This window comes from Lolium perenne, chromosome 4 (assembly GCF_019359855.2).
Source record: "Lolium perenne isolate Kyuss_39 chromosome 4, Kyuss_2.0, whole genome shotgun sequence".
Classification (NCBI taxonomy): Eukaryota; Viridiplantae; Streptophyta; class Magnoliopsida; order Poales; family Poaceae; genus Lolium; species Lolium perenne.
In genome coordinates, this window is record NC_067247.2 from 44,366,455 (window position 1) to 44,379,730 (window position 13,276).

Consider the following 13,276-nt stretch of genomic DNA (forward strand, 5'->3'; position numbering starts at 1 on the left):
CGTCCAAAACCGAAAACGAGCAGTTATTTTAGTGGGGACGGGATATAAGGTGTCATTCTAGATTTTCTCTAACAGCATCTCCACCATCACACCTAAACTCTATCCAACAAAAACATCGAACATTACGTTTTGGGGCACCGATACCTTCGGCCGCCGTTTTCTAGATCTCTTTCCACGGTGGAGCCTCAGTAGGCTAGTCCAAATGGAAGTTTGATCATAAACTTCAAAAAGAAAAATAAAAAAAGAAAAAAAAAGGAAAACGAAAGGGAAAACTAAAAAAAGCAGAAACAAATCTGAACTGGGCCGACCAAGCCGGCTCATACCGTGTGGAGGTGTGCAACGCGTGGTAACGGCCGACCTAGTCGGTGTATAGAATTCCGAGGATAGCCACGAGCTATGATGCTCCAACAGGCCTCCTCACACGGCGAGCAGGCACCAACGGGCCGAAATTCCCCACGCACGCGGCTTCGTCCCCAACTCCGGCCGTGCAGCTTCCCCCCTCCGACCGAGCTACCTCCCGGCGACGACCGACGAGATCCCGGCGCTCCGCCCGCGCGTGCACACGCACAGGCCTACCCGACGGGATGGCGGCAGCGCAGCTGCTCGGCGAGGACGGCCGCGGCTACGAGCTGGCGCGGCGGCTGGAGGCGTGCGGCGCGTGGCGCGCGTGGCTCGGCGACGGCGCGCACGCCTCCCTCGCGCACCACCTCGCGTCCCCCTCCGCCTGGGACGCCTTCCTCTGCCCCTCCTCCTCGCCCCCGCCCCCGCGCCACCTCCTTCAGCTCCAGCTCCGCGTCCGCGCGCTCCTCTTCGACAAGGCCTCCGCCGCGCTCCTCCCCAGCGCCCGCGCCCGCGCCTCCCCGGCCGGCCCCCACTCTCTCAGCGCCACCTGTGAGTCACGCCTCCTCCTCCTCCAGTCCTCCTCCTCCTCCTCCCCCGCTCGCTTGCTAAGATTTGGGGGTCCGTTGCTGGGATGAAGAATCTGAGCTCATCATCAGTAGGCGAGGTGTTGCGTTATCTGTATGCTCTAGGTTTCCTGGCGCCCGGGGTTGATTCTGGTCTACATTTCAGTGATGTGTCTGGAGTGGAATGGGGTGCGGCATTCATCATCGATCAATATGTTTTTGTTACACTGCATAATTAATTGGGTATTTGGGTGCTGCCTACTTTCCGAATTTTTAGTAAGCGACTACTGCATCGTTGGCGTTGAGTAGCTAATGTTCCACGCCAGGTTGCATTTGACGATAGTGTTGTTCTAGTGTCTGATGGCTGCACCTATTGGCAAAAACAAAAAAAGGATGGCTGCTGCGGTCATTTTGAGTGTATGTGATAGTGTTTTTGCACTGTCTGAGGGATGCTGTGATCATTTGATTTGAACTGGCGTCGTGCCATAAAATTTGGCGCTTACATGTTTTTGTTTCTTGTTATTACCCGCAACTGTAACCGCTTTAGAATTTAAGTGAAGATTATGCTTTCTCTTTGTCGTGTTGTTGAGCGTTGTTGGGTATCCTGGATGTCTGTGCCAGTGGCAGCTGCGGCACAAAGTTGCAGAACCCGCTACGCTACCCAACATTCACATAATAACTAGGGGTTGATATGAAATGACCGCGTCTAAGTTTGAACTTGGAGAGTACTGTGGGATATCAGTCTAGGTTACTAGCTGACAGGGGCTTAATATCTTCCTTGATTGATTCCGAATTTCTTTTTCTTTTTGTTGATCCCAGATCTTCAGCTTCATGGAGATGATATTTATTTCTCATTGGAAGATGAGCAAGAAGATGGAACTCATCATCAGGTATAGTTATACTCCCTAGTTAACGTTTGTCCTTGGTAGTATTTGCTGGCATATGTGAATCCGTCTAGAAAATCCTCTTTCTTGCCTGATTTATTGAGTGATATGCTCTCTGTATAGCAACAAGGAAACTGCTCATGATAAATAGTTTGCTTGTATGTTTCATTTCTTTAATCTCAAATGTCTTGTGCATGTGCAATAATTTACCTTGTTAAGTACCCCTGTCACAGTTTTTCATGGCATGTGCAATTCTTTATCACTTATCTTTCTTATAGAGAGACTCTTGTTATTGCTCTTTAACTAGATCCTAGACTTGTTTGTTTCCTGAAAACCTCATAAGCCATAGTTGTAGGAATGGACACACATTATTTTGTTAACAAACTTTGAAATTAGGTTCTTGATGGGGCATGTATAACATCACCTCACTTTCACCGTAATTGTTATAATCTTCTTGGTTGATTATCATATGCTACCTGTTGCTCTTAAATTAAAGGTTACATATTTCATGGTGCAAACCTTATTACATCCCTGACTATTGAATGTATTCCTTAATTGGTGGAAATCACATGCATAGTTCTTTTCATTTTGATCTGTTAACTCTGTATAGCAACTTTGCTTGAAACTTGCTAGCCAAAGATGGTAGCAATTTCATTCTTATGTCATATTCTGATGGTTATAACTGCTCGTGTGCTGCAGATGCAATCTGGAACTGCATTTAGTCCAAGCAGGGAGAGTTCGATGTTGTCTCAAAGGCATAAGCGACACGATGAGTTACCTGGCTCATGGTACAAGCAATATGCTGAAAAGTTCAGGACATGGCATGGCAAGTTTCGTTCAGATGACAAAGACATACCAAAGAGAACATCGGAGGGAATGTCTAATTATCTTAAGGTTTGCAGTGTGCATAAAAGGAAGAGGGCTGTGTTTATGGATGATCAGGGTCCCAACATGAAGTTAGAAAATGGCCCTTCCCTACAATCAAAGACTGCTGGGGATTTCAGTAATTTAATAGATGATGCTTTCATTCCAGAAATTCGATTTCCGACTGACTGTGTTCCAGAAAGTGCAACTCCTAGAGAGAGTGGCATATCTAGGAGTGACAACATAGAAGTTCATGGTGTTCTTGATAATTTACCGGCACCTGTTAATCGCAACACTGCAATGCTCGAAAGGTTTGGCATGATGCCTGAGTACTACAAGACAGGAAACAAATATAGAGGCAAAAATGGATCCAAACTAGAAGGAAAGTCTTTAAGTCAAGAGCAAGCATTGCTTATCACACGGAAGCTGGTTGCTCGATACTTAGCAATTGCAGGCTTTGAAAGTGGAACTGCAGTGTCTGTTGATGTTTTTTCAGAAATAATAATTAAGCACATCAATAAGCTAGGGCACAGTTTGAAGCTTCTAACAGACAGCTACAGGAAACAATTTTCATCTATGGAGCTCCTTAAGATGTTCCTACAGACTGTTGGCTACAGGTAAGGGGATCCTTTTTGATATGCATGTATCTTTCCTGCTCTGTTTGTATCCCCTGTGTGCTGTTGCCAGCATTTTTATAGACGAAAAAAAACTGTATTGGCATTTTACCTTCCTTAAGTAACCATGTTCGTTTTCTACCTTAAGTCATATTACCGCTGTCACAAACACGCTGATAGATGTACTAGTCCAATATGAACAACTTTGTCACTTGTGCAAAGAAATTTGCTCTAATTAAATCATGACAGGCATGTAAGGCTGAGGCGTGTCCTAGTATTAAATGGGAGAAATCAAATGCACTTCCGGGCCAGTGCTATGTTCGTGTTGATGTTGGCATAGATCTTACCTTTCCCCTGCAATCCTGCCATGGGTGTGTACCCACACTTGTTGAGGAAGAAGGCAAAAGAAAAGGGAGTGAAAGTATACGCAAATATGGCAGGACAAGGGAAAAGTTGTCTTCCAATTGGTAGGGTTCTGGTACATGTTTTGCATGCTCCAACACACATGGAATTAAATTGGCCCATGTGGCCAAACATCTAATTAGGACACATGTGACTCTATACTTTATGTGGTTCTGTCTTAATGTTACTTTATGCGGTTCTGCCTTAATGTTAATAACTAATCCACTGTATGACCTCATATATACCGTACTCCTCTAATACTGCTTCGAGTGATGCTAGATTGTACCAACGTCACTAGTTTTTTCCCGGTTATAACAACATTTGAAGAAAGTACCACTATCACTGCCACTATCAACCCCAAAAAAACCCAATGCCTTACGTAAAGTTGCCAGAGTATGATCTTGTCACTAACAATATTACTAATCTTTGTGTGAAGTAACATAAATGTTTGAGCGTTGAAATGGAATAGGTAAGTACTCAACAAAAGAACTAGGGAAGATGTGCCAAGCGGTTATACTCACATTTAATTTTACAAAAATTATACTGTACGATTTAACTGTCACGTAGTGGCTCGCACAACAGAGGCAGAAGAGGTACGTGGGGGATTATAGATTGGTTTATTCCTGCTTCCCCTTAACGAGCTGGAAGTTGGCATTATATAGCCAACATACAAGACTTGAGGCCTAAGGCCAGAATCCTAACAAACATGGAAAGGACTAAACAAACTTGGAAACTAACTCTAGTGATAAGATCCTATTTAATTAAAAGGATAGGGATTGATTCTCTTTCCTATCTATTTGGTGCTAGCTGAAGCCCTTGATGTGACATTAACATATTGAGTTGCTCTACCACTAGAGTTGGTTTATCATCATTTCGTATATTGTTTAGCAAATAAACTGTACAGGTCCTGATTCTGTTTTTTTTATGTGACGTTTAGTAACATTGGACCCTTGATGGAGATTACAAAGACGGGGAATAGGGTGATTAGCCACCCAACTCATCAAGATGCACAAGTACAAAATCAAAATAATCTTCTTCAAGCCCAACAGGTAGGCAACTACTGCTGGTTAACCATACTTTATATCTTGTATTAACATTGCTTACTTTTTCTATAGCCTACACTAAATGTTTCTCCTTCCTGAGAAGGATCAGTTGGTTATACTCCATTAGATTAGAACAGTCTGTACCCAAAATCATGCAATAATGAGTGAATTCAGCCAACTAAACAAGCTCTTTGGCTAAGCCGTTCCTGTAGATTCACTTGATGAGAGTGGATATTGGTTTCTGCCTGGTCATCATGACAACTGTAATCCTGCTGACATTTTTTTATGTTGAATGCTTTGCTAAGAATGATTTGGTCAGTACCTGCTTAAGTGTGAAGTTGGTCACTTGAAAGTTATAATTAATGCAAGTACATACAAAATATAGCTAGAACAGATTGCAAACCAATGTTCAGACCTCAGAATAGGTATTACCTTATTCTTCTAATTGTTGCAACTTGCGGCTAACTCCTGAATTATTGTTTGATTTGACCGACTCACTGTGATTCTGCAGACAGGGATTGGTTTGTAAAATTTAATCCCTACTATATACCCACCTAACCAGCTGATTTTGTGAAACCAGAGTGGTTTTGAATATCTTATTAAAAATCACTTATGGTCGCTAAGTACAGCAGCGGCTGGTGCGAACTATTTTGCTATATTTGTTTGTTTGAGTAGCAGCTGTTTGAAGGAAATGATTTGCTTTTTTTTTTACTGTCGATATGCACACATGAAACTGTTAGCAGTTGCTGGAATGTCTTCTATCTGAGACCATAACATCACTTTCTCATTCTGCATCCTAATTGTAACACATAGTATGCATAATTGACAGCTCACACGGCAATTCCCTCCCCAAATGACAATGCATAACCAGAATCTGACACCACAGCAGCACCAGTTGCTGCAGCAGCAACAGTGGCTCAGGCGCAACCAAATGAACCAAATGACTAGCCCCCGTGGTGCTCTTACAATGGCAGATAAAAACCAGACCATGGCAAACGTGAAGCTTGAGAATACCATGGATTCACAAATTGATAGCTCGTATGGATCTCTCACTCGGCAACAACAGATGCAGCAGCTAAGGCAGCAGCAGCAATTGCAGCAGCAGCAGCAACAACAGATTCAGCAGCTTCAGCAACACCATCAGCAGCAGCAACAACAACAACTCCAGCAGCAGCATCTGCAACAGCAGCAGCATGTTCAGCAGCAGCAGCAACAACAACTCCACCAGCAGCAGCTGCAGCAGCAACAGCAGGTTCAGCAGAAGCATCAGCAGCAGCAACAGCAGCTTCAGCAGCAGCAACAACAACAACAGCAACAGCTTCAGCAGCAGTTGGCCATCTCAGGAAACCAGAACACCCAGCTAGGGCAGATGACAATGCTAGGAAACCAGAACGCCCAGCTAGGGCAGATGACAATGCCAGGAAACCAGAATGCCCAGCTAGCGCAGATGACGATGCCAGGAAACCAGAATGCCCAACTAGCACAGATGACAATGCCAGGAAACCAGAATGCCCAACTAGCGCACATGACAATGCCAGGAAACCAGAATGCCCAATTAGCGCAGCAGTTCACACAAGCGCCGCAACCAATGTAAGTATCTCCATTTCTTCGCTGTTTTTATGTTGTTATCTGCTCCATCCCTTGACAGCCGCTGCGTTGTAGGAACTCATACGGCATGCGAGTGCCACCCGTGAAAGTGGAGGCGTTCCACGAATTGGTGAGCGGGGACTCGTCCAGTGATACCAGCAAACTCACCTCTCCCAAGTAGATCAGGCATTGTACCGAGGAAGATGTAGCTACTGTAGCTGTAGTGTACAAAAACGAACATAAGACCCGCCGTTTGCTGTTGTTGTACTCCCAAGTCTGCAGTGACACCGCCGTGTATTGTAGATGTAAGAGATTTACTAATTGAGGTGATACAAGTATTTATTATTAGCTCAGAAGATGATTTTCGTGGCACTCTGCTTGATGAAATGGAAGGCCTCCATACCCATTGATCCATCACCATAGGCTGGAACTTACTGTCGGCTACTGTTCATCAGCTTGGAGTTATTTAGCAGTTAAGGAAAATGAAATGGCTTTGTTGTTTACTGATGCTGATTCGCCAACTAAACGATGTCCGGTAAACTGTTTGCGTGGCCGATGGCATATACATCTGAAACGAGTTTCACAGAAACTGATAGAAATTGCACATTTCTACTTGTCAACACTAAATTATACGGAGTACCGGAGTAGTAGCCTTATAAATTTATAGCAAGGACTTTTTTTTGCATGGGTGAGGGCGGCTTCAGGCCGAGGCTACAATATGAGTGGATTTCTTCTTCCCCGTACGAATTCTGTAGCTCCTTAGAAATCTTTTTTGCGCGCCAGAGCCACCAGTCCAGGACGCACTTCACTTGCCAGTTACCACGCACCGATCCACGAACCAGACTCCATCCAGGATTATTTAAGGGTAGGCGTAAACACAGACGGCCTTATTCAAAAGAGATCTCCATGCACGGTCCCATCGTACCCTTCAGTCTATTTTTATTTTTATTTTGAACACACACGTAGCTGACCCAAAATGCTTTGGCACATAACCTCATGGCTTGTTTGGCCGTCCTGATTCCAGGACTAGCCAAAACGCTGCCCCTAGCAGTGACATGCAGTCACGCACTTTCCTAGCTATGCATAAACATGAATGTTTAATGTCGGTCCGATGGAGTAGTTGCGAACTTACAGAAATTCAAGCATAACCAGTGATCTTAATGGGTTTCAAATGAAGAGAGAACCAGCAAATCCCAGCGAACCGTACCGGAGTTGCAGAGCAGTTGAACATCTTTATTCTGCAGATACACGCAGCATACAAGTGTGTAGCACACACCACAATTTTAGCAGTTGGGAAGGAGCTGGCATCCCTTGTGCATACAAACGGCGAATGCAAGCTACACAAATGTTGACGGGGGCAGGCATTGTAGAAATCATGCCTAAACTAATCCAGTCGGTGCTATTGACAGAACTGGCCACCACCAAACCAACCTCGCGTTATCACGAGTGCATAAAGCGGATAGGGTGGTTACAGATGCGACAGGAAACTGCATAAATACTTACAAAAAGGGCATGGAAACATAGTGAGTAAACTAACCATTTCAGCTGTAGGTGGTTCATATGGTTCTAGATCTTGGTAGTTTCCTTTCAGCAAGAGTTTCCCTAGCATTTGAGATCCTTTCTTGCCGAGATCTTTCTTGCGTTTCTAGATCTTCTATGTCATCAAACGTTGTTTTCAATTGTGCATTCTGATACCACAACAGGTGCCAAAGATCGACATTAGAAAAAACTGCACTCAGGAGCTGATTTGGGCAACAAAAAATGGCACCTACAGAAAACAGGAATTCTATCATAGGTCTGGAAGCTCTTTTCATAGCTTTTCTAACCGAAAATTGAGAGCAACCATCATCAGACTTTGCAACATCAGCATAGTTCTTGATTACCACTAGAAAAGGTTTTTTTTTACATGACAGGGAAGGCACAAAGCAAGAAAGAAACGTCTAGCTAGGGAACCGTCCAACTCCATATTTGCAATATGTTAAATTTTTCTAGGTCAACATAGATCCAACATATAGGCAAACGACGTGATGAAACAAAAGTGTTAGTCCAGGTCTTGCATCACAGACACACAAACTACAATCTACCTAGAGGATCCCATCCCATATATGCATAATAGTGCTACTTGCAGCAACATTACATCCTCTACTGCTTCCTCTTCTTGTGCTTATGACTGGATGCAACCTTGGCAATGATCTCCTTCAAAACAGAGGGATAGGTGGTAACTATAAGCTCCCAGCTATCAGTTGCCATTACTTTTTCCAAACAAGGGAGAGATTGGTCCTGTATAAACTTCAAGCATGCCTCCTTCAACCCGTGGCAGTAGTGCTGCTCAGCTAGAGCAAGAGTGGACGCCACGGAGCTCACACATAAACCCTCGGCCAAGTGCCCTTCACATAAGAGCTTGAGCCGTTGGAGTTCATATCTGTCCGCCGCTACAAACAAGTCCTGCAGCCACATTACATACTCAACTTCTTCCTCTTTTTCCTCATCTTGTCCTCCTTCCTCCATGTTGTTGTCCTTGTCCATCTCAGGGAATGAATCTGTGTAGATGAACTTAAGCAAACCCGCAAACACTTTTGCTTCCATGTCTTTGATATGTATGACACTGGATGTATTACTCTCCGTCATGGGGCCAAAGAGCTGTGCCATGAAGACTTTTGATCGGGCTGCAAGCACACAACGGTGTGCAGCAAACTTCTGGCCGTTGACCTCAAATGTCACATCAGCACCCACCTTATTTTGAAGGAGATGGTCAAAATGCTGGTGTACATCAGACAGGGTGCCAACGGCATCACCGGCGCTGGGATCCTTGCAAACCATAATGTCACACCGGATGGTAAAACAATCATCCTTTAGATGAGCCGACCTTTCAAGGGCGTCTCTTTTCACAAACAGAGTGTAGCCATGGAAATCACCTTTGCTGGAGAAGATGCGAGTTTCTGTTGAACGAATGTACACCGGCTTTTGATACTCAACCTGGTCGATGAAGCTAAACTCAAACTTGGCCTCCGTGACCTCTTCCACTTCATCATCGTCACCGTGAAGGCAAATAAGCAAGGAGATGAAGTCAGCAGAACTCGGGTCGACACCGTTAGGACTGTAGTTAATGCTCCATTGATGGCCTCCTACCATGAATGCACCGGAGCTGATCATCTCACCATTGGGTATCTGTTGCACGGTGCGTGAGTAGTCTTTGACCACAAGCAGGTGGTACCCGCTTTCCGTGCGGGCGTTGACGACCGACGTGGTGCAGTGCTTGCCTTCTGTGACGACAGATACGCCGGAGAACGACGACATGACAAACCTGCAATTCGATCCAAAATCAAGTCACCATTCACATTCACAAATTTGTTTGAGTTACCAAAAAGATGACCCTAATTCATGAAGCTATAGTTAGCTTGCACAGTGTTAACAATCACCTGCCATACTACTCCTAGAAATGTTAATCTAATTTACCTAATCTACCAAACGAGAGGTAACTGAACGAGCAGACACAATGGCAACTACAGTGTTAAAGCATGTCTAACAGACCTCCTAAATTTCTGCCCGTATAACACGAGTAAAGGGCCTGTATTCGATTTTGATCGCCAAAAAATCGTCCGAGCTAGCGGACACCGTATCCCTAAACTGTAAAAGGGCATATTCCTATAATATGCCAAATCAATTTTTTTTCTTTTTTTCCTCTTCTTCCTCCTCTCCTTCTTCTTCCTCCAGCCACTGCCCCTGCCCCAGGCCATGCCCCTCCCCGGCCGTGGGCCGGCCACCCCCGCCCGCCACGGCCCTCGTCGCCGCCCCTGCTTGCCGCCACCGGCCGTGGGCGGGCCTCCCCGCCCACAACGGCCCCGTCGCGCGACGCCGCCCTCGCCCCCAGCCCTGTGCCCCGCTTCGCCCGCCGTGCCCCCGCCCGCCCCTCGCCGCGCGACACGCCGCTCTGCCCTCGCACGGACGAGCGCCAAGAGCTCGTCGCGTTTGGTCCCAGTCGCGCACAAGACACTGAACAAGATATGGGGTCCCACCACGCGCGCATATGGGAGACCCACCACACGCCCATATGGGAGCACCAGCGGGGCTCCATGGCGGTGCACGCCCGCGCAACTGCAGATCAACGGCGGCATGCAGTTGCGATTTCCTGAAAGTTCAGCGCGCCACGAGTGGAGGTTGGCCCTGTATTCAGCCTCCCGTCCCGTACAAATAGGGGGCCAGAAGCCACCCCTAGCCGAAACTGTAAAAAATCGACGCGGGGGCCTGTTTTATGGTGTCTGCTAGACGGTCGGGTAGAGCCCTACCCTGTATATCGGCGGTTATTTTACGGGGTTGAGACTTTTAGGGGCATGTTAGACATGCTCTTAGGCATCTTCTACAGTCAGACAGATGCTAAAGAGGATATATCAGTGGGATAAAAAACAAAGAAAATTGGCAGCTCACCGGGGGAGAGAGCGTCGATGGCGGGTCTGGGGGGAGCGGCGAGGTCCTGGCTGTAGGTCGAGCTCGGGTTGCTAGAAGTCGGCTCGGGCAGCAGGAGGCGCTCGGGATGGAGAAGCTCGTTCGGCGGGAGGAGGTGCTCGCCTGCTCGGGCGTGACGGAGACACTCGCGCCGCCCGCGCCCGCGCCCGTGCCGCTTCTCCCCGGAAACAGAGCGCGCGGTGCCGGATCGTCGGCGTGTGGTGCCTCTGCATTACCTAGAGTTTTTTTTTTTTTTTTTTTTTTGAGGGTATGCATTACCTAGAGTTAGGGTTCGTACTGTAACTTTGGGGATTCTGGGGGCCCACATGCTGGCTGAAAGCCCATCGCCCACGGCACTGTACTGTTTGCCAAATATTTGCCAAGCAGGAGTATCTTTCTAAAATGGTTTATATTTTATGCGAAACAGATCAAACTAAATTTTACAGGATTAAAAGGTAAAATATTATTCTGCTATTTCTATAAATAAACCTTGCTACATTAGATTTTTTTATATCACCGATTTCCAAAACAGGGTCAATTCTTTTGTTTGGCATGAGAAAAAAAACTACTACGCCGGGAGGGCGTGGGAAGCGTGTTTCGCTCACGAGCCGAAAAAAATAGAGATGCATATGCAAAAGTATAAACCACTCACAAAAATATTTATATATTTAAATTTGCGCTTGCGGAATTCCTAAATAGCACTTGACTGAAACTTAAAGTTTGTATTTGTTTACAGTGTTGCTAAAATATTGTCAATTTTTTGTTTGCCTGGACAAAAGTCCCGTCTAAGAGTTAGAGAAAAATAAATTACTTGCAAGGCCAGACCAAAGTTCCATCCAAAAGTTGGAGAAATTACTACTTCGGGGAAGTGAAGGAACATTGTTTCTTCCAATAGCTCGAGAAAAAGAATGCATGCTGAAAATAAATTAAACCATGCACAATAAAATTACAATATTTGAATTTGTATTTACCAATTTGATAAATGGCACTTGGCTAAAATTCGGAATGTGTATTTATTTATTTAATATCTAAAATGTAGTGAGTTTTTTGTATCACATGTAAAACACACTAGTAGAAAACGGACCTTCCGTCCAAGCCTTTTTCCCGGCCCAGTCTAGAGCCGGGACAAATGGTCAGGCCACGTCGCCCCAAAACCAGCGGGAGGGCACGGGGCCTTTTATCCCGGTTCTTTAAGGATCTTTTGTCCCGACTGGAGGCTCGGGCCGCGATAAAAGGGTCTGAGGCCTTTTGCGGCCTGCTGGCAGCCCTTTTGTCCCGGTTTGAGGCTCAAACCGGAATAAAAGGTCCCGGCCTATATATACAGCCAACCCCCCCCCTCCATTCTCTCTACATTCTTTTCCTTGGTGGTGGAAGGTGGAGGTTTATGCTAGCTTTTTTTTCTTCATGTGAACAAGAGGTGTTTGATGAAATGTTTGTGAGAATGATGCCACTTGAGTTTATTTAATAAGATTTCTTCTCTTTTTTCTCCTATTAGGTTAGCAACTATTTTCTCGTCTAGACTGCACAATACTAATTTTAGCATGGTGATTGTGTTTGATATATAATTGTACTTATGGTGCACATGAGTCATCCATGGATGTACGGTAACCGATGCGATCCCGCTTTCAGAGGGCGTGAAATCTTTCCTGCTTGTGGCCGAGGCCAACAAGGGGAAGGAATGTTTTATTTGTTGTCCATGTATGAAATGTCGGAATGAGAAGGATTACTCTTGCTCAAGAGACATTCAGAGCCACCTACTTCGACACGGATTCATATCCGGCTATAATGTTTGGACCAAGCACGGAGAAGAAGGGGTTATGATGAAAGACAGTGATGAAGAAGATAACTATGACAACTGCCGATCTATGTTCCCTGAATACGGTGATACCGCAATGGAAGGCAATGAAGAAGAAGGGGGTGAAGAACGGGCACCAGATGAGCCTGGTGATGATGATCTTCGTCGGGCCATTTCTGATGCAAGGAGAGACTACGACACAGATAAGGAGAGGTTGCAGTTCGACAAGATGTTAGAGGACCACCAAAAATTGGTGTACCCAAGTTGCGAAGATGGGAAGAAAAAGGTGGGTAGCATATTGCAATTGCTGAAATGGAAGGCAAAGACCGGTGTGACTGAATCGAGATTTGAAAAGTTGCTGATAATATTAAAGAAGCTGCTTCCAAGAAAGAATGAATTGCCCGCCAGTACGTATGAAGCAAAGAAGTTTTTCTACCCTCTAGAATTAGATGTGCAGAAGATACATGCACCCTAATGACTGCATCCTCTACCGCGGTGAGAAGTACGAGAATGAGAATAAATGCCCGATATACGGTGTATTGCTGTATAAGATCAGAAGAGATGACCCTGATGATGTTGAGGGCGAGCCACCCAGGAAGAGAGTTCCTGCGAAGATGATGTGGTATGCTCCCATAATACCATGGTTGAAACGTTTGTTCAGAAACAAAGAGCATGCCAAGTTGTTGAGATGGCACATGGAAGAACGTAAAAAAGACGCGATGTTGAGGCACCCCGCTGA

The 13,276-nt window shown here is 45.5% G+C and overlaps 2 protein-coding genes across 3 annotated transcripts; one reads left to right on the forward strand and one right to left on the reverse strand.

The window, feature by feature from the left end:
* The first annotated feature begins 398 nt into the window (after positions 1-398).
* LOC127292335 (uncharacterized) lies at positions 399-6,713 on the forward strand. The gene is made up of 6 exons (XM_051321704.2): positions 399-891; positions 1,725-1,795; positions 2,489-3,270; positions 4,607-4,718; positions 5,542-6,302; positions 6,375-6,713. Exons 1-6 carry the CDS (start codon positions 585-587, stop codon positions 6,478-6,480), a joined length of 2,139 nt encoding a protein of 712 aa, XP_051177664.1. The 5' UTR covers positions 399-584; the 3' UTR covers positions 6,481-6,713.
* Positions 6,714-8,153: 1,440 nt separating this feature from the next.
* LOC127292336 (BTB/POZ and MATH domain-containing protein 2) lies at positions 8,154-11,097 on the reverse strand. Of its 2 annotated transcripts, XM_051321706.1 has the most exons (5): positions 11,022-11,097; positions 10,725-10,978; positions 9,429-9,603; positions 9,215-9,322; positions 8,154-9,107 (listed from the first exon to the last, which is right to left on the reverse strand). In XM_051321706.1, exons 3-5 carry the CDS (start codon positions 9,594-9,596, stop codon positions 8,442-8,444), a joined length of 942 nt encoding a protein of 313 aa, XP_051177666.1. In that variant the 5' UTR covers positions 9,597-9,603; positions 10,725-10,978; positions 11,022-11,097; the 3' UTR covers positions 8,154-8,441. The 2 variants fall into 2 exon arrangements, with proteins under 2 accessions (XP_051177666.1, XP_051177665.1); XM_051321705.1 differs by having other exon boundaries at positions 8,154-9,603.
* Positions 11,098-13,276: the final 2,179 nt, after the last annotated feature.